Source organism: Phyllobates terribilis, unplaced genomic scaffold (assembly GCF_046119375.1).
Source record: "Phyllobates terribilis strain yellow unplaced genomic scaffold, ASM4611937v1 Scaffold_2__4_contigs__length_985480577, whole genome shotgun sequence".
Classification (NCBI taxonomy): domain Eukaryota; kingdom Metazoa; phylum Chordata; class Amphibia; order Anura; family Dendrobatidae; genus Phyllobates; species Phyllobates terribilis.
In genome coordinates this window covers 449580272-449601014 of record NW_027362762.1, presented here as the reverse complement: position 1 = coordinate 449601014, position 20743 = coordinate 449580272, and the positions used below count along the sequence as shown (strand labels likewise).

The following is a 20743-nucleotide window of genomic DNA, read 5'->3' as shown; positions in this document are numbered from 1 at the left end:
TAGGTCCACTGTGTTTTATCAAGACCAAAGTCAGCGCAGCCGTCTACCAGGAAATTTTAGAGCACTTCATGCTTCCCTCTGCCGACAAGCTTTTTGGAGATGGAAATTTCATTCTCCAGCAGGACTTGGCACCTGTCCACACTGCCAAAAATACCAATACCTGTTTTAAAAACGACAACAATATCACTGTGCTTGATTGGCCAGCAAACTCGCCTGACCTTAACCTCATAGAGAATCTATGGAGTATTGTCAAGAGGAAGATGAGAGACACCAGACCCAACAATTCAGATGAGCTGAAGGCTGCTATCAAAGCAACCTGGGCTTCCATAACACTTCAGCAGTGCCACAGGCTGATCGCCTCCATGCCACGCCGCTTTGATGCAGTAATTGATGCAAAAGGAGCCCCGACCAAGTATTGAGTGCATTTACTGAACATACATTTCAGTAGGCCAACATTTTGGATTTTAAAATCATTTTTCAAGCTGTTATAAAGTATTCTAATTTACTGAGATAATGACTTGTGTTTTCATTGGCTGTACGCCATAATCATCAACATTAACAGAAATAAACACTTGAAATAGATCGATCTGTTTGTAATGACTCTATATAATGAGTTTCACTTTTTGTATTGAAAAACTGAAATAAATGAACTTTTTGATGATATTTCTAATTTAGCGAGATGCACCTGTATATATATGTTTCTTTTGTTAAATATTTGAATAATGTTGTTTGCTCATGGAGGGTCTCTGCCCATGATCAACCTAGTTCTATTTAAGAAATTATAAAGTATTATGTGTTTAGTATATTATGGACCTCTTTCAAATGCTGTGCTGTATCATCAAATTACATTTGTAGTTTTGCTGTGATTAGTAATGTGTTTTAATGTAAAGGTTTTTTTTTTTTTAGCATTTTCGCAGCTTCAAAGTAACCATACACAGGTGATGCAAATTCTAGAGCACTTGACCCTGCTTAGCGCCAGTGACCTTATACCATATGCAGAAGTTATTACCGCCAATATGAGCCAACTCTTAAATGTTGGTGTCCCACGCAGGATCCTACAGACAAGCAACAAGCTTTGGATGACCTTAAACACTGTAATGCCAAGAAGGTAAAGTTCATGCATCCAAATGGGTTATTATGGTTGTAGATTACTAACTTTAGATTACAGGAGTATTGTGTTTATTTCAGACTGTTTTATAAGCTATCGTTATATATGTTTTAGCTTTATAGTTGCACTGCGAAAAATAGTGTACAAATCCATATACACATAATCGAACAGTGGTAATGTGTGGGGAGGAGAGAAGTCACTGAGAAGGACATACAATTCAAGAAACTCCATGGAAAAAAAGCAGCCATACTTATTAATTCATGGTCACAGTACCAATATACTGCAGTATGCAGTCGGGCCCCATCATAAGACAGAGGTAGTATACTGATAAACAACCCCTTACCTATCATCCATGAGGGTTGGCTGTTTAGTATTTTAGGTGTGCATGGATATGGCTTGTATAAGGTGCTAGTCACACAGATACGTGTAGTGCACCAATCCTAATGGTCCAGCACATGCATATATATATAAATAAATAAATATTATTACTAGCTATTGAGCCCATTCTACGCCCGGGTGGCGAGCATTTTTATTGGTATGGTCTTCCATGCTGGTATGTGCTGCCCCCCTCCTGTCCCCACCATCCTATCCTGGTAGGCATGGCACCCCTCACCCCCAATCCTGGTAGGCATGGCACCCCTCACCCCCAATCCTGGTAGGCATGGCACCCCTCACCCCCAATCCTGGTAGGCATGGCACCCCTCACCCCCAATCCTGGTAGGCATGGCACCCCTCACCCCCAATCCTGGTAGGCGTGGCACCCCTCACCTCCAATCCTGGTAGGCGTGGCACCCCTCACCCCCCAATCCTGGTAGGCGTGGCACCCCTCACCCCCCAATCCTGGTAGGCGTGGCACCCCTCACCCCCCAATCCTGGAAGGCGTGGCACCCCTCACCCCCAATCCTGGAAGGCATGGCACCCCTCATTCCTTTCACGCTGTACACACATGCAAAAAAATAAACAGTTATACTCACCTTTCTTCTCTGTGCTCCAGCGCTTCTGTATCCTGTTCTGCCAGAGGCCAGGGGAGGAGTGCGGCGCCGGAGCACCACGCTGTCCTGCGCCATTTTGCTGAAGACACACTGTAAATGTGTCTCCGGCGAAGAGAGAGGCGCCGCGACAACGCTCCTCCTGGTCAGTTAAGTATGTAAATATGGTGCCGGAGATTGCGGTATGCGTTCAGTGTCTACACATGCTGCGATCTCCGGCACCATACACTCCTCTTACCTGTAACGGCTGGATGCATGCTTCTGTCTGGAGCCAGACTGCGCGTCACGCATGCGCAATCTATAAAGGCTTCAGACAGAGACATGCTTAGCCGATTATATTATAGATATTGCTGCTCTTCCTGTGAGAGCACAAGGAAAGGAAATTACAAACCGGCTGCCAGTTCTCACTTGAGAATGATTTATCATATTATTGAGGCTGATCACCCAGGAGTTTGATCAGAAGCCTGTACTAGCTCATTGATAGAGGACACAGAATTGTGCTCTTGGGGCAGTTTTAGATAAACTTCATAGAAAGTGATGCTTGTCCTTTCTGGAGTTGGGCTTGTGAGTAATAAACCATTAGAGTTGGAGGTTGAAAAGGGGAGAAATTGATGGAAAAAAACAATACATGATAAAGGTGGCATTAATATTCGAAAGTACTGTTTTTAGTAAAGTATAAATAAAGTCAAGTATACACTCAAGGACCCATCCTGAAATTCCACCCTCAATGTTAGGCTCGCTTTAAGCTTCGATTAAAATATTTTTTCCCCTCACAAATTAAATCTACTGCACATTTACTTATTGTGATATAATATATGAATAGAAATAGGACTTAACCCAAGTTTGATTACGCATACTTAAAGAGAACCTCTCATCAGGGTTATGCATAGTAAGCGAAAGGCATGCGTATAATGGTGCTGTTTATACTGATTTAATACATACTTTCAGTGAAGAAATCCGTAGCTGGTTTTTATAATATCTTCAAAACTGATAATGGTGTTTTTATGAAAACCAGGCTACGGATTTCTTCACTAAATGTATTAAATCCGTATACCAGTTCCATTATGGACATGCCTTTAGTTTACTATGCATAACCCTGATGACAGGTTCTCTCTAATGAATAATTGACCAGTGATGTCTGATAGACTACTATGTGTATATGATGTATACCTCAGAAGTGGAGGGTCCCTGGCTCCCTGCCTGTTGTACTTCTCTTTATTATTGTGGTTTATGTTGGATACTGCCATTTGTCTTGATCAGTGGGCAGCATGTAAGATTAACCCAATCTATATATGAAGTTCTGCCACTAGCAATATGTCTCATGGTCGACAGTTTCCATACCTGTCTATTTGAGCTTCTTTATGAGTTTACATTAGCTTTGATTTTTACTGCCCCATAGTGCCATCGTGTGGCTTATGAATATATTGCATGATATGTTTTTCTTTTTGTTTTTTATACCCAGGTGTTGCGGAGTCTTTTTCTGATTACTGACCTTTTGGTGTGTCTTGCCTTTTTACAATTTTACTGCGTACTAATGAGGAACAGTTTTTAATGATAATATAATAAAGTATTCTTTCAATTTATTCACCTTTCACTGATTGATTTATTTGTGTGTGCTATTTAATGGAAAGTAAATCTAGAATGCTATGTCTGCTTAACAAATCTATTAGCCTTCATGTTTCTATTGCATTAAGACAATAGGACCTACTTTTGCCATTTTTTCATTTTCAGGCTGTGGGTGATGACTGTGAATGCATTACAGCCTTCACTGAAATTAGCTCGCAGTCATAAGTACACTCAGAATGATCTAATGATTGACCCTTTAATTGTCCTGCGCTGTGATGCCCGGATCCTGAGGTTAGCTTCTATTTTCTCTTTAGAGGAATAAGTTATTTGCCTGTTTTGGATTTATATCATAATGCATTTTCTGTGTTGCCAGATGCCCACCTCTCATGGATATTACATTACACATGCTGAATGGCTATCTTTTAGCATCCAAAGCTTACTTGAACTCTTACCTTAAAGAAACTGCAGACCAAGATATTAAACCTTCTCCCAGTAATGCAATGGCTGCTCTAACAGGTCAGACAGAAACTATGGAAGTTACTAGAGAAGAGTTAAAAAATGCTCTACTTTCAGCCCAGGTAAAAAGCAACAACTACAAGGTGTCTTACTGTCTAGCATTCTGTGCCCTACTCTTTCATAAACATGCAAAAATGTCATTTTAGGATAGTGCCGCAGTTCAAATCTTGCTGGAGGTCTGCCTTCCATCAGAGGACAAGAACCAGGAAATGCAGGAAGGAGAAGACAGTCTGCTCTGCAATCTTCGAGAAGTACAGTGTCTCATTTGTTGTCTGCTGCATCAGATGTTCATAGCAGACCCAAACATTGCAAAACTTGTTCATTTTCAGGTATGCGCAGTGTAACTTTTTATCAGAAAACTGGACTTGTAAGCACAAGATTTATAGATTTGCTCAAGTGTGTAGATTCAATAAAAATATATCAATATTGTATATTACCCTATAATTATATAAAGACAAAATATTCCACTAAACTGTACAGCAAAAGTGCTTTCTGCAGACCTTGTTTTAAAGAACTCTTTTCTTGTCTTGTACACATTCTCTTAAGTTTGTGCAAATGTTTAGCTTAAAGGGAACCTGTCATGTGAAAAAAAACACTGTTAATTTGCAGGTTAATATCGTTGTGAACCTGCCCGGCACTGACACTTAGAAGTCTCGCTGCCAGGAGGAAATTAACTTAATTCCTCTCGTAGCATGCCAGTCATGGGGGAGGCGCCAGCGCATGTTCAGTCACGGCTTTGTGTATAGAGACCAGAGGCTGTAACCACGCCCCCGGCACTGACTGACAGCCGGGTCTTATGCTGAGCTGCTGTCAGTCAGAGCCGAGGGCGTGGTTACAGCCGCCACTCTATACACTATGCAGTGACCTGAACCGGTGCCTCCCACACAACTGAAATCGGAACGCTACCGGGAGGAATAAAGTTCATTTTCTCCCGGCAACGGGGGTCTAAGTGTCGGCGCCGGGCAGGTTCAGAACGTTAATAACCTTATATCTGCAGGTTAATAGCATTTTTTCATGTGACAGGCCTTTTGATAAAGCCTTCAAACCTCCTAGCGAAACGCGCGTTGAGGCGTTCCCTACCTGCAGCGCTCCATGACTTCTCTGGCCTGATCTTGGTAAGACTCCAGGGACTCACTGCTCATGTTTGGGTGTATTATGGCTTTCTTATGCCTATCTATTTGTGTCTAGCATGTGGTCCCTGTTTATATAGTCTGCACTGCCTTCTACTACTTTGGCAGGCAGAGTTTACACCAATTTGCTCTGCTGCGCTGCAGTCCCCGGCACATTGCTCTTTTGTTGTATGGATATATAACCCTACTTAATTGTTGTGTATTGTATTAACTCTAATTATGAATAAAATTTGCCTTTTACGCCAGTTACACTCTTGCCTTCTCCTTTTAGCTTTCTGTAAAAGTAGCACAATTCTCTCCAACTAATCTATCCAAACACACTGGCATATGATATTGCAATATTAATAAATGTGGGCCATTCTCTCATTGGGCAGTTTGATAGAGAGACTGCTGATGATGAAGTATTACAGTGCACTGCGCATAAAGGTAAACTTGAACTAAACTTTATTTTCCGTTTCCACCATTTCCTACAGGGTTACCCTTGTCAGCTTCTGCCTCTGACAGTTGCAGGAATCCCATCTATGCACATCTGTCTTGATTTTATCCCTGAACTTATTGCTCAGCCAGAACTGGAGAAACAGGTATCGAGTAGTTTCAGTATTGAGTATTGTCCCTAACAAAAAAGAAACACTTTTTTCAGATACATAAACAAAATTTTTTTATGTAGTGTTTCAGAAGTAGTATATGATGAGGGGCATAGATCTTGTATTATTGCTTACAATGATATATAGATTTACATTCCATATAAACAATGTTTATAAATGACATATCTGGTGACTATTCTTATATACACACACATAATTTTCTTTTGTTAATTTATAATTTCAGATATTTGCAATCCAACTTCTTTCACACCTGTGTATTCAGTATGCATTACCCAAATCTCTCAGTATGGCTCGCCTGGCTATAAATGTAATGGGAACGCTCCTTACAGGTAATTTTATTTTACATTTATAAAAAGTAAACTTGCATTGCAACAAATGAAATAAGTAATAATTATTCCAGCTGGTCTGTTGTGTACCATAGAAGATGCCACAATGCCCCCACGTTACTTTTTGATCTGCAGCTACTGGGTAAAGTACCACATAGTCTTCTGGCTCTGCGCTAACTATGCAATCACTTTGCACATACTGTTTTTTGTACCAGGAGCACTCTTCTCTCTGGCTGGTAACTCGCTGCATTCTGGTCCATATTCTAGAAAAATCTGGTAAAATGGTGCAGATCACTCCGTATTGCCAGCATTGTAGGACATAATGTAAGGGAAGGGGCCCAGTTTGGCAACTTACACTGTACAGCTCAGTAACACAAAGCACTTTTGCTATTCTCTGCGATGTATAGTGGAAAATAAAATGTCACTTTAATGTATCGTAGACCACAAAATATACTTGGAGAGTTTGTTGCTGTAACATACCTGGCGGCATCCTTGCATAGTGGTCCATCTCCCACTGTGCAAGAGCGCGCACTTGATTTCCAGTCCAGACTATCACTTTGGCTTCCTTCCATATGGTCTGCTTTGCTCTCCTCTGTCTGCTTAGGGCGACGCCCGCCGAACTTCCTGATTCTTGTAGCTGCTGCTGACACACTCCTAATGCGTCATCAGCCTATTGCTGTCTGTCACCTGGTATTTAACCCAGCTCCTCCCTGGAATCCATGCCTGAGAATTGTGTTCTGTCAGTTGGCTTCTAGTCACTGATGTGCCAGGTCCTTTCTATGTTTCCTGCCTTGCGGTATCAGTTCCCGTGTCTGAACTGTGTCCTGTCTGAACTATCTTCTAGCCTGTTGTGTTCTCCCTATCCTGGAGGCTGTATTTCCAGGCCAGTGTGAACATGCTCCTAGCCTGTTCGTTCCGCCTTCTAGGGGCCGCATACCTAGACCCGCTCCTGTATCTTGCTGCTGTGTCTGTTTTTGTCTGAATACTCTCCTATATCTCTATGTCCGTACCTTCCCTTTTCCTGCAGAATCTGATCCCGTACCTAACTCCTACTCGTTGTCCCTGTACTTCCGTTTGTGAGTTTAGAGTCCACTCGCTATTTCATTGCAAGTATCTTGTGTGTACCTGGTTCTGCCTTTCCCTTCCAGTCTGTAACGTGTGAACAGAGCCCTGTCCCCTCTGCTCTGCCTTGCTCACCGCTCCGGCGGTTTCCGCTCTGCTCTGCCTTGCTCACCGCTCCGGCGGTTTCCGCTCTGCTCTGCCTTGCTCACCGCTCCGGCGGTTTCCGCTCTGCTCTGCCTTGCTCACCGCTCCGGCGGTTTCCGCTCTGCTCTGCCTTGCTCACCGCTCCGGCGGTTTCCGCTCTGCTCTGCCTTGCTCACCGCTCCGGCGGTTTCCGCTCTGCTCTGCCTTGCTCACCGCTCCGGCGGTTTCCGCTCTGCTCTGCCTTGCTCACCGCTCCGGCGGTTTCCGCTCTGCTCTGCCTTGCTCACCGCTCCGGCGGTTTCCGCTCTGCTCTGCCTTGCTCACCGCTCCGGCGGTTTCCGCTCTGCTCTGCCTTGCTCACCGCTCCGGCGGTTTCCGCTCTGCTCTGCCTTGCTCACCGCTCCGGCGGTTTCCGCTCTGCTCTGACCCTTTGCACGCTGCTCTGGCAGTCTCGCTCTGCTCTGACCCTTTGCTCGCTGCTCTGGCAGTCTCGCTCTGCTCTGACCCTTTGCTCGCTGCTCTGGCAGTCTCGCTCTGCTCTGACCCTTTGCTCGCTGCTCTGGCAGTCTCGCTCTGCTCTGACCCTTTGCTCGCTGCTCCGGCAGTCTCACTCTGCTCTGACCCTTTGCTCGCTGCTTCGGCAGTCTCGTCCTGCTCCTCTCTCGCTCACCGCTCCAGACGGCCTTGTCCGGCTCTTCTCTCGCTCACCGCTCCAGGCGGTCTCGTCTTGTTCTGCTCTTGCTCGCCGCTCTGGGCGGCCTCACTCTGCTGTGTTTGTCCACCGCATCTGCGGTTCTGTTCCTTAGTCCCAGTCTGTACTGGGTCCTATCCACTCGGTGCTCCAACCTGTCGTACCTGCCAGTACCTCCCTGCCTGCATACCAGTCGTGCTTACCAGCATCCGCCAGTCTGCATACCAGCCGTGTCTGCCTATACCCAGCAGTCTGTGTGCCAGCCTAACCTGCCTGTTCCTGTATTCCCCTGTGTGGGTCAACAGCTGTGTCCGGGGTCTGTCCTGGAGTAGCACCTGGTCCCTCTGCTCGGTTCCTCCTTGGTGCACTAGCGTCATATGCCGTCGTGTGACCCTGGTCGGATCGGGTGGATACTTAGTTGCGCCCCTCCAGGCATTCACTCTCCGGCACGGTCCAGTGGAATCACTACATATACACGCACACGCCGCTCAGCCCGGGCGTGTGCATTACAGTTGCTTATAATAGGAAACGTTTTCTTTTTTTCTCTAAATATATTTATTAAAATTTTGTCAAAGATAAGATACAACAATCAGGAAAAATAATCAAGAAAAATAGTATACATATGAATACATATGAATTCACATTCAGGTACAATGCAACTTTATGAAGAAACAAACAAACTTGTAATCCAAGATATCTCAGGTTGGACTCATCTTGCCCAAACACCACTTAGTAAATTTTAAACTAAGGCTGTGTGCACACGATGCGTTTTTAATGCGTTTCCGCAGCGTTTTTGCAGCTGCAGAAACGCATTAAAAACGCATGGTAGAAGGGCAGCAATACTCCCCAATGATAATCCGCATGTGCTGTGCACATGCTGCGGAAATTTTCGCTGCGGATTGTCATTGTGGAAAAAAACGCAGCACTACCAATTATTTTGCGGAAGTGCTGGGTCTTCGCCGCCATTGACTTGCATTAGACCGCATGGATTACGCATCACTGTATATGTAGATGCGTAATCCAAGCGTTCTAATGTGCGGATGGTACCCGGGTGTAGATGAGAGGAGAGTCTCCTCCACACCCAGGTACCATTAAAAAATCTGTAAAAAAAGAATAAAATAAAAAATAAATGTATACTTACCTTCTGTCAGCACTTTGCAGTGAGCTGAAGGACCTGCGCTGACGTCAGTCATGTGACGGGTCACGTGACGCTGACGTCGGCAGGTCTTTCAATTCACTGTTGCCGGCAAGGGAGAACTGAGTGAGCGGGACACCGGGGGCCATCGGAGGGTAAGTATACATTTATTTTTTTATTTTTACCACTCTCTCGGGTCACACTATATAAATCCATGCTGTTTGCATGGATTTATATAGTGTGACCTAGTTGTCACAAGCACTTTCCAAGTGATGCTAATCGCTTGGAAAGCGCTTGTCAATCCGCATGCGGAAATGTCAGCGGGTAACCGCTCCATTTCCGCATGTCCCTGGCAGGAAAACGCATGTACAATCCGCATGCGTTTTTTTCTGCCAGGAAGATGCAGAAACGCTCAGGAAAAAATCCTGAGCATTTCTGCATCGTGGGCACATAGCCTAAACATTCTTAAATGGTGTAGGAAAAGGACAGTGAAGAAGAGATAAAGTCAGGTAAAGAGAAAGGAAGGGAAATAGAGACGAAAAAGATTGGAAGTGGGGAAAAGGGGGGGAGGGACTAAACCATCCTCGGTCCCAATTACCTTATATGGGGGTTATGAGGACTCACTTAACCAGTCCTGAAACTCTAAGCTCACCTTGAATGTCTCCCAAAGGAACCATGTTTGGCCCTGAACTGTCACAGAGTCGCTATCTTGAGCCATCATCGACTCCATGCTGCCCAATCTATCCATTTCAGACACCCACTCAGCCGCAGATGGAACCCTCACCACTCTCCAGTATCGGGGGATAATTGTTCTGGCCGCCACTAAGCAGAACCTCAGAATTCCTTTCTTTATGGTTGTTATAGACCCAGGAATCAATGAAAGGAGGGCAATATGAGGGGATGGTTCACAGTGGACACCCGTCATCAAGCGAAAGGCATTAAAAACCGCACCCCAAAATGGATGCAGAAGCCTACAAGACCACCATATATGAAGTATAGACCCTTCCTCATTGTTGCATCTCCAGCATGTATTTGGGATTGCAGGATTGAATTTATGGAGAAGCACAGGACACCTATACCAATGTGTTTAAAATTTTATAATTTTTCTCTTGTGATCTGCAAGAGACAGAGATCTTGTGTGTAAGGGTAAAGATCTTCAAGCAGTCAGCTTCAGAGAGGGTAGTCTGCAAGTCTCTCTTCCATGCTGTAATAAAGCCAGAGGTGTCAATAGATACCGTTTCCAGGATAAAATTATAAAGCAAGGAGACTGTGGGTAGGGCCCTCAGTAGACAGCATCAAGGACTCAAATCGGGTCGATCTGTTAAAAGAAATACCCGAGAGGAAGTCCTTCAACTGGGCGAATTCAAGCCAAGACCGTGGCCTGCTACGGCATATGTCCCCCAACTCCCCAACATCGGAGAGCCCAGAGAGCCTGTCCACCACCTGTCCCAATCTCACCCGGTCATCAGACCTCCAACATAAAAACGTAGTCCTATCCACCGCTGGGGGGAAATCAATGTTGTCGAAGAGGGGGCTCAGTCTGCACGGTGTATTACTGAGTTTCAGTTTCCCCCGATTTCTATCCCAAAATCTCAGCACTATCTGCGTAAGTGGTGGAAAGTCTGAGATCGGGGGCCTAGAATTGGCACCACACCATGGTGCCCAATATAGAGAGCCAGGGGAGAGGAGTTTTTCTATAGTCACCCACTGTTTGGTTGATTGGAGATATAATGACTTGCACAATCTAGACAAGAGAATAGCTTGACAGTATCGTTTGAAATTAGGGAGACCTGTGTCCCCCTGTGTCTTATCTAGTCAAAACCGAGAGCCTAATTCAGGGTCTACGAGCGCCCCAAACAAAACTATTGATAGCAGATTGTAAACGATTAAAGAAATAATCAGGTATTGCTATTGGGGCCATTTGAAAAAGATAAAGGAAACGAGGGAGAATATCCATTTTAATAACGTTTATACGGCCGAACCATGAAAGCTGAGGTCTACTGTATTTTTTAAGATCCAAAAACGTTTTGTGTAAAAGTGGGACATAGTTCAATGAAAACAGGTCTACCCCATCTCTGGGGATCCAAACTCCCAGGTACTTTACTGCTTTATCCTCCCATTTAAATGGGAAGGAAGTTTGAAGTCTCCAAACTAAATTGTCAGGGAGAGATATATTTAGGGCCTCTGTCTTGGAATAGTTAACTTTAAAATTAGATACTTCTCCAAACCGTTGGAACACTCTCATCAGCACTGGGAAGGCAATGGTCGGATTAGTGATGTAAATCAAATGGTCATCTGCATAGATGGACAATTTAAAATGATTCTGACCAACATTGATGCCTTTGATATCTGATGCGTTCCTCAGTGCTACCGCCAGATGCTCCATTGCAATGATGTAGAGTAAGGGAGAAAGAGGGCACCCCTGTCTTGTGCCATTAGCTATATGAAAAGGGGTTGAGAAAATACCATTAACTTTAAGTCGGGCTGTGGGACCCCAATATAGTGCCATAATCCTACCTAGCATGTCCGGGCCCAACCCAAGTTGTGTCAAGGCAGACCTCCGAAAGCTCCACCCCAAGCGATCAAATGCCTTTTCTGCGTCAATAGATAATAGACAATGCTGGGATCTTATGTTTATGCATATGGGAGGTAAGGAGCAATGTTTTTATAGTATTATCTCTAGCCTCTCTGCGGTGTACAAAACCAGCCTGATCTCCATGAATAGAGCTAGGAAGTAGTGAGCTTTGTCTGTTTGCAATTGGTTTGGCATATACTTTTACATCTACTTTAATTAGGGAGATAGGCCGATAATTTGCGCATACCTAGGGGTCCTTTCCTGGTTTGGGAATAACGACAATCGTGGCAGCTAAGGTTTGAGGGGCAAAATGGCAATTCTCAGAGATGGAATTGAAGAGCTTCGTCATAAATTATATTAAATTTGGTGCAAATAATTTATAAAAATTAGCCGGGAATCCATCCGGGCCGGGACTTTTGCCATTTGCCAAAGACTTGACCGTATCCAGTACCTCCTGTTCCGAGAACGGGGTCTCAAGGACCACCACTTCCTCAGATGGCAGAGGGGGAATCGGAGTGCAATTTACATAATCATCCACTCTTTCCTGGAAGTCGGACACGGCCATGTCTGCCAAAGGTCCCCTAAGGTTGTAAAGGGAGTTGTAATAATCCCTAAATGAGTCTGCAATCTCCAGAGGGGAATGAAGAGATTTACCTGATTTAGATTTAATGATGGGTATATATGTAGTAGGAATTCGAGGATGCAAAAATCGTGCTAAAGCTCTACCAGGCTTGTCTGAGTATTCATATAGATATCTACGGAAGCGGTCTCTCTGTCTCGCTGTTGCTGTATCTAGCAATGAGCTCAAGTCAGTTCTAGCTTTCAACAGATCAATCATGACCTGTGGATTTTGTGATCTTTTGTGATCCAACTCTAAAGCCTGAATATGCGTCAGCAGATTAGTAATGGCAGAAGCCCTATCCTTCTTCAATTGTGCCCCTTGTTGGATGAGTACTCCCCAAGTGGGATCTTTAAGAGGCCCCGGGTGCAAGGACCAAGTCCACTTGCTCGATTAGAGTTCTGGTAATGTCAAGGATAGTAAAACCGGGGCATGGCCTGACCAAATCATTGGGTCAATTTGTGTCAACGGGTGAAACGAGAGCAGTCTGTGATTAATTAAAAAATAATCTTACTCTGTCGCCTCATTGGGGGACACAAGACCTTGGGTGTTATGCTGCTGTCCACTAGGAGGCGACACTATGCTTATCTGAAAAAGATTAAGCGTGGCTCCTCCTCTGCAGTATACACCCCCGGACGGCATCAGCCTACTCCAGTTTTTGCTTAGTGTCGCAAGGAGGCACACCTCAGACCTTAACTCGTCCCTCGCTTCAGCACGGGATTACAGATGAAGAAAAGAGGGTCTCTTAACAGACCCCCGGCATGGCTCCTTCCTCTGCCCCCTACTATGGGGTGCACAGTTGAAGTTGAGATGGCATAGCCACCATGCTGCTCCTTCTCCGGCCCCTCAGGTCAGGCTCGAAGTTGAGAACCCTCCTCCTTCCCCAATTCCCTCGGTCTTGGTCCGAAGTTGAGGCGAGGACAAAGCCCCCTGACAGGTGACAGCGGCACCCTCCCTAATCCCCCCTGGGGGTATTAGGTTGAGACACCATCAGGTAGGGCCTGGACGGCAGCATCTGCAGCTCTCACCAGCCAGCACACTGCAGCCGAGAACCAGCAGCAATACAGGAACCCCAGCTTGACTGCGGGACCCTGTAGGAGCCGGGGGGAGTGCAGGCAGCCATGGCACACACAGGCACAGGCCTTCACAGGCCCTGCACCTGCGGCAGCTTTTCATCTTAAGCGCCTAAGGGGGACTCTTTTCAGAGACCCCCTTCCACTTATGTCCCCACCGCCATTCTGCCTCTCAATCCGGGGGGGGGTCCGGTTCTGATCCCCCCCCCCCCCCCCCCCCCCCCCCGGACTACCGCGCTGGCCTGGAGCCCTTTTGGGCATAGAAAATAAATTTACACCGCGGCTTCGGCCTAGCCGAAGCCGCCGCCCATTTTCCGCCCCCCGGATGACGATTTTTACTCACTGCGGTGTCACACAGGGGGCGGATCTAGGCTGCAGGGCGCGCATCTCCATAGCAACTGCCGCCCTTGCAGCGTTCCGCCCCCCTTCTCCTTCATCTCTGCAAGCAGGAGAAGAACTACGGTGGTCATATCAAGGTGCAGGACGCATACAGGCCAGCAAAGTCTCCGAGGAGGCACAGGACCAGGCTCTTTCAGCGCTGTTCACAGGGGCACATTGGTGGGGTAAGTTCACAGTCTGAGTTACATCAGCTGTGAATTCTATTACTCTGTATCCTCCTCTGCACAGTTAGCCCTTTTGCATAGCCACTCCAGGTGCACTATGCGGGCTCAAAGTCTAAGAAAACCAGGCAGGACTGCTTTTACGCTTTCTGTACAGCCTGCAGTAATGCTCTTCCCAGCGGCAGCACATATCCGCATTGCAAGGATTGTACTCAGACTACTGTGCCAGAGTCCCAAGTAGCCCCTACAAACCCTTCAGTGTCTAATGCTACGCCGGAATGGGTCACTCAAATGTCACAATCTATGACACAGTCCATAGATAACATGACCTCCAAATTGCTTCAGGCTCTGCAAAGCCATACCTCGACTATGAATGCTACCCAACAAAGGGAAAGCCGGACTCAGTCACATACTGACCCAGGCACATCCATGTCAAGGTCAGGACGCAAGCGCACCCATAGGTCACGCTCATCTGCGTCATCCCATAGCACACGGTCATCCCTGTCTAGGGAGAGATACCGTAGTCACAGGTCATCTACACAGTCCCCTACCAGGGACAGACATGATATTTCTCCGCACAAATCTCCGTCCAGAGAAATCCCTCATTCTGGGTCACCTAGGACACACCTTAGTGATACACAGGAGTCAGAAGGCATCTGCGATTCTGACTCAGACAAGGAAACTGATGGATCCCTAACTCCAATCCCACCTAGCAATGCAGCGCTAGTTGAGGACATAATCTCGTCCATACATCGGGTGCTGGACATCTCTGATCTGATCCCGGACGCGCCACAAAATAAGATTTCATTTGAAGGAGCTCTGAAACCACCTAAGGTTTTCTTGGATCATCCAGAACTTAAATCTATCCTCACAAAACAATACTCACAGCCTCACAAGAAGCTTAACAATCGCAAGTTTCTGGAGGCCCGTTATCCCTTTCCAAAGGAAACCACCAAAGAATGGGCAGACTCACCAGCAGTGGACCCCCCAGTCTCCAGACTGGCAGCACGGACACTTCTTTCACTGTCAGATAGCTCAACCCTTAGGGATGCAGCAGACAGGCAGGTAGAAAGTATGGCTCGCTCAATTTGCGAAACCACAGGGGCCTCCCTAGCCCCCGCGTTTGCTTCAGTCTGGGCAGTCAAGGCCATACTGGCTTGGGCAAAAAATCTACAAACTGGCCTCCAAGCTTCTGCCCCTGAACTGTCGGACCAAGCAGTTCAGATAGCAGTTGTGACAGATTACATGCTTCATGCAGCTCTGGATTCTGCAAGGGGTGCAGCGGGCACAATTTCACATGCCATCACAATTCGGCGTATCCTTTGGCTGCGTGAATGGAAAGCGGACGCAGCCTCAAAGAAGTCCCTCACGCACCTTCCATACCTCAGCGGTCGACTTTTCGGTGAAAGCTTGGACACGATGATATCCAATGCCACAGGGGGTAAGAGTACCTCTCTTCCCCAACTGAAACCAGGCGCAATTATAACAAGCGTAACCAAGCTCGCTTCCGATCCTTTCGGAACTCTTCCGGCTGGTCCCTTTCACGGTTACCACAAAATAACAGCCGCTTCACACGCAGGGAAGACTCTAGGCCGACACAAAAGTCGGACAAATCCTGGCAGTCAAAGGCAGGCCACTCAAAATCAAAAGGAGGAAAATCTAAGAATTTCTCCTCATCATGACTCACGGACTCAGGAAGACACTCCACCTGTAGGAGGCCGACTTTTACTCTTTCATCAAGTCTGGCTACCTATTACAGAAGATAAGTGGGTCAGGGAACTAGTGTGTTCAGGATACAAAATAGAGTTCACTTCCAACCCACCAAACAGACTCCTTATATCTGTTCCCCCAAAATCGCCAGTAAAAGCTCGCACCTTCCACCAAGCGGTCTCATCACTTCTTCAAGCACGAGTCATAATACCTGTTCCCGCAGCCGAGCGCTTCCAGGGGTTCTACTCCAATCTTTTCGTAGTCCCCAAGAAAGGAGGAGGGGTACACCCCATACTAGACCTAAAACAACTCAACAAATATGTACGAGTACGTCACTTCCGTATGGAGTCCCTCCGGTCAATCATTGCATCCATGGAAAAAGGAGAATATCTCGCCTCCATAGACATACAAGATGCATACCTGCATATACCGATTGCACCTGCCCATCAGAGATTTCTCAGGTTCGCAATCGACCAGGACCACTACCAGTCCGTGGCTCTCCCGTTTGGACTCGCCACGGCTCCCAGAGTGTTTACCAAAGTCATGGCAGCCACCATGCACGTTCTACACTCCAGAGGCATAGTAGTCTTTCCATACCTGGACGATCTTCTCGTCAAGGCTTCTACCTTCAAGGACTGCGAGCTCAGTGTCTCAATCACAATCGACACCCTGAGTCGCCTGGGTTGGTCAGTCAACCTACAAAAGTCATCACCAACCCCAAACCAGTCTCTGACATTCCTGGGAATGCTATTCAATACCTCCAAGGGCCTAGTGCTTCTCCCCAAAGACAAGGCACTGCCTCTCCGTCTAGGAGTTCGCACCCTTCTCAGCAAACCCCCTCGATCTCTCCGGTTTGCAATGAGAGTCCTTGGCAGGATGGTGGCGGCAATAGAAGCGGTTCCATTTGCCCAGCTTCACCTCAGACCTCTCCAACTAGACATTCTCAAGTCATGGGACAGGAACCCTTCTTCTCTCGACAGGAAGTTCCAGCTGATGTAGTCAACCTGGAAGTCCCTTCACTGGTGGCTCAACCGGACCTCTCTAACAAAAGGGAAATCTTTTCTCCCAGGTCAATGGAAGGTCCTGACCACCGATGCAAGCCTAACGGGTTGGGGTGCACTATACCTACACCACAGAGCACAGGGCAAGTGGTCCCCAGCGGAAGCAACCTTGCCCATCAACATCCTGGAGATTCGTGCCATCCTCCTGGCGTTGAGAGCTTTCCATCACTTACTGGCAGCCTCTCACATCAGAGTACAATCGGACAATGCCACGGCCGTGGCATATGTCAATCACCAAGGGGGAACCCGCAGTGCCAGAGCGATGCGAGAGGTGACACGCATCCTTCACTGGGCGGAGAAAACGAGCTCCATTATCTCTGCGGTCCACATTCCGGGTGTAGACAACTGGGAAGCAGACTTTCTCAGCTGACAAGGAATAGACTCGGGAGAGTGGGCTCTCCATCCTGAAATCTTCCAACAGATCTGCCATCGTTGGGGCACTCTGGACGTGGACCTAATGGCGTCTCACCTCAATGCCAAAGTCTCCAACTTCATGGCCAGAAAACGCGACCCGAGAGCTCTAGCGGCGGACGCCCTGTTTCAGGACTGGACCCAGTTCCAGCTCCTGTACATTTTTCCACCTCTCCCCCTGATTTCCAGAGTGGTGAGAAAGATCAAACAGGAGGGCGTTCCAACCATCCTAATCGCACCGAACTGGCCCAGGCGTACATGGTACGCCGACATCGTACGACTCACAGCATACGTTCCCTGGCGTCTTCCCGACCGCCCGGATCTTCTGTCACAAGGCCCGTTCTACCACCAGAACTTAGAGGCCCTCAATTTGACGGCGTGGCCATTGAGACCTGGGTTCTAACCCAGGCAGGTTTTTCGCCAGACGTCATTAAAACCATGATCAGCGCACGAAAACCAACCTCTGCCAAGATTTACTACCGTACCTGGAAAACTTTCTTTACCTGGTGCGAATCTCGTAACCAGACCCCACTCCCTTATTCCCTACCCAGGGTACTCGGTTTTCTCCAATCGGGTCTGGAAGCCAGACTATCCCTGGCCTCCCTTAAGAGCCAGGTGTCAGCTCTTTCAGTGCTTTTTCAAAAATGCATTGCTCATAAACTGCAAGTAAGAACATTTCTCCAGGGGGTTTCCCGATTGGTTCCCCCCTACAGATGACCTCTAGAAGCGTGGGACCTCAACCTGGTGCTGACAGCATTACAGGAAACAGCCTTTGAACCCCTTAGGGAAGTCCCACTCCGTCTTCTATCCCAGAAAATGGTTTTCCTCGTGGCAATCACCTCGCTACGCAGGGTGTCTGAACTCACGGCACTCTCCTGCAGACAGCCTTTCCTGATTTTTTTCCAGGACAAGGTAGTCATTTGTACGGTTCCATCCTTCCTTCCGAAGGTTGTATCCAGCTTTCATCTCAATGAAGAAATTTCACTACCATCCCTCTGTCCGGTTCCGGTTCATAGAGTGGAAAAGGCTTTGCATACGCTTGACCTTGTCAGGGCACTGCGTATCTATGTGTCTAGGACTACGCCCTTCCGGAAGTCTGATTCTCTTTTCCTTCTTCTGGAAGGCGGCCGCAAGGGTCTACCAGCTTCCAAAGCTACCCTTGCCAGGTGGATCAAATCCACCATACAAGAGGCCTACCGCCTCAAAAATTCGCCTATTCCAGCAGGTATTACGGCACATTCTACACGTGCGGTAGGGGCCTCCTGGGCCCTTCGGCACAACAAGTGTGTAAGGCAGCAACCTGGACTAGCCTACACACGTTTACAAAACACTACAACGTTCATACCCAGTCCTCAGCAGATGCGAGCCTGGGCAGACGTGTTCTGCAGGCGGCGGTGCCCCAATTGTAGGGACCAGTCTACACAATATTCGTCTATTGCTTCCCACCCAGGGACTGCTTTGGGACGTCCCAAGGTCCTGTGACCCCCAATAAGGCGACAGAGTAAAGGAGATTTTTGTGTACTCACCGTAAAATCTCTTTCTCTTAGCCTCTAATTGGGGGACACAGCACCCACCCTTTGCCCGTTCCGGGCTGTTAAGTTGAGTTCTCATATTGGTTTTCCTTTGAGTTCTTACATAGTTACCTTCTTATAGGCATGGTTATGTTATCTATGTTACGTTCCTCCTTTTGCACAAAACTGTAGTAGGCTGATACCGTCCGGGGGTGTATACTGCAGATGAGGAGTCACGCTTAATCTTTTTCAGATAAGCATAGTGTCGCCTCCTAGTGGACAGCAGCATAACACCCAAGGTCCTGTGTCCCCCAATTAGAGGCTAAGAGAAAGAGATTTTACGGTGAGTACACAAAAATCTCCTTATTCTGCTATATGAATAATGTACCGTGGAGTAAAAAGTATAGTCACGTGTGGAGGGGTGGGTCAGTCTCCAAACATCGACCAATCTAGATTCCGTTAGTTTAGCTCTCAGGCTCTCCAACTGGGAAGGGGGGACGGCCGACCTACCCGTAGATGAGTCCAGGACCCGATCCAGCGTGAAATTGAGGTCTCCTCCGACTATTACCGCACCCTCGGCGAATGCTGTAAGGTCGCGTAAGTATGCTTTACAAGTTCTAATCTGATCCTGGTTAGGGAGATAAAAGTTAGCGATGGTAAATACATCTAATAATTTTAATCTTTAGGAACAAATGCCTTCCTTGCGTATCAGGTTTAGAGGCAAGTACTTGAGCCTGTAGCGACTTGTGTAGGGCAATACTGACCCCTTTAGATTTTGAGTCTGGGTTGCTGCTGTGGAACCAATGTGAATAATATTTATGGTTGAGTGATGGTATCCGATCTGACCTAAAGTGTGTCTCCTGAAGAAGTAATATATGAACCCGTTTCTTATGCATATGGTAAAGTACCTGTGAGCGTTTTTCTGGGGTTTTAAACCCTCTAATGTTCAGAGAACAAAATTTCAAAGTGGACATCGTAAATTAATACAAGAATCAGTGATGGGACCGAGTGGTAGTATGAGGGGAAGAGGTATTGGGTGTAGAAGAGTAAGCCCTTAAGAAAGAAGAAATGGAAAAAAAAAAATCAGTAGGAAGATTAGAAAGGACAGAATATGAATAAAAGGTTCAGACGGAGAAGAAATTCCGTCTTATTAGACCACAGGTAGCTACCCCATATGGACTAAGATTAAACAGAGAAATCTCTGTAAGTAGTGTCAAAGACACACCCTAATTTGGGAGGTGACTGCTCGTGTTTTAGGGTACAATCAGCCAGGCCCCCACAGCAAATTAATTATACATTGTTAATTAATTTATGCAACTAAACAAATCCAGTGCCCCTGACTTATCCAAATTCCCTTAACACTACATAAAACCAGAGGCAACTAAAAGGTGGTAGAAATCCCTGTGGGCTATTTTCTAGACGTAATAAGACAATGCAATGCATAGTGAGGTTCCACCCAAGGACTGCAAAGCCCCCCATAAGAAATCTACTAATATTAAAATTAATAAACTCCGACATGAGGAAAAAGACAGTGGAGAGAGCGAGTGACTACGATAGGACAGACTCCTAAGGCTCAGGAGTCACCAGAGGGACCAGTGGAGTCACTGCGTGGGTATCTTCTCCTCTTCCTCTCAGTTCCCATTGTCACTCTTCCACCTCTCCTTGCTCCTCCGAACCCAAAAGAGGATAAACGGGGCCACTCTCCCAGGGTGACTGGTGGCAACCCCAGAGACTATGAAAAATCCAGAAGATCCAATAGCGATCTCAGGGTCACCGTGCCAGTGTCCCCACATGCATGAAGCTGAAAGGGGTATCCCCACTTGTAAGTAATGTTCTTCGCATGCAGAGCCTCCAAAAGAGGTCGGAGAGCCCTTCTTTTAGCCAGAGTTATAGGGGAGAGGTCCGCTAGAAGTTGAATATTTGTGCCATTAAAGTCTATGGCATCGTTCTC

The 20743-nt window shown here is 46.8% G+C and overlaps 1 protein-coding gene across 1 annotated transcript in view; it reads left to right on the top strand.

Moving 5' to 3' along the window:
• INTS2 (integrator complex subunit 2) overlaps positions 1–20743 on the top strand; it is an 84422-nt gene that overhangs the window by 51107 nt on the left and 12572 nt on the right. Inside the window, exons 17-22 of the mRNA XM_073665495.1 lie at positions 907–1108; positions 3829–3954; positions 4037–4241; positions 4326–4508; positions 5783–5890; positions 6138–6243. Of these exons, the coding sequence (XP_073521596.1) occupies positions 907–1108; positions 3829–3954; positions 4037–4241; positions 4326–4508; positions 5783–5890; positions 6138–6243 (930 nt within the window). The remainder of the gene's footprint in view (positions 1–906; positions 1109–3828; positions 3955–4036; positions 4242–4325; positions 4509–5782; positions 5891–6137; positions 6244–20743) is intronic.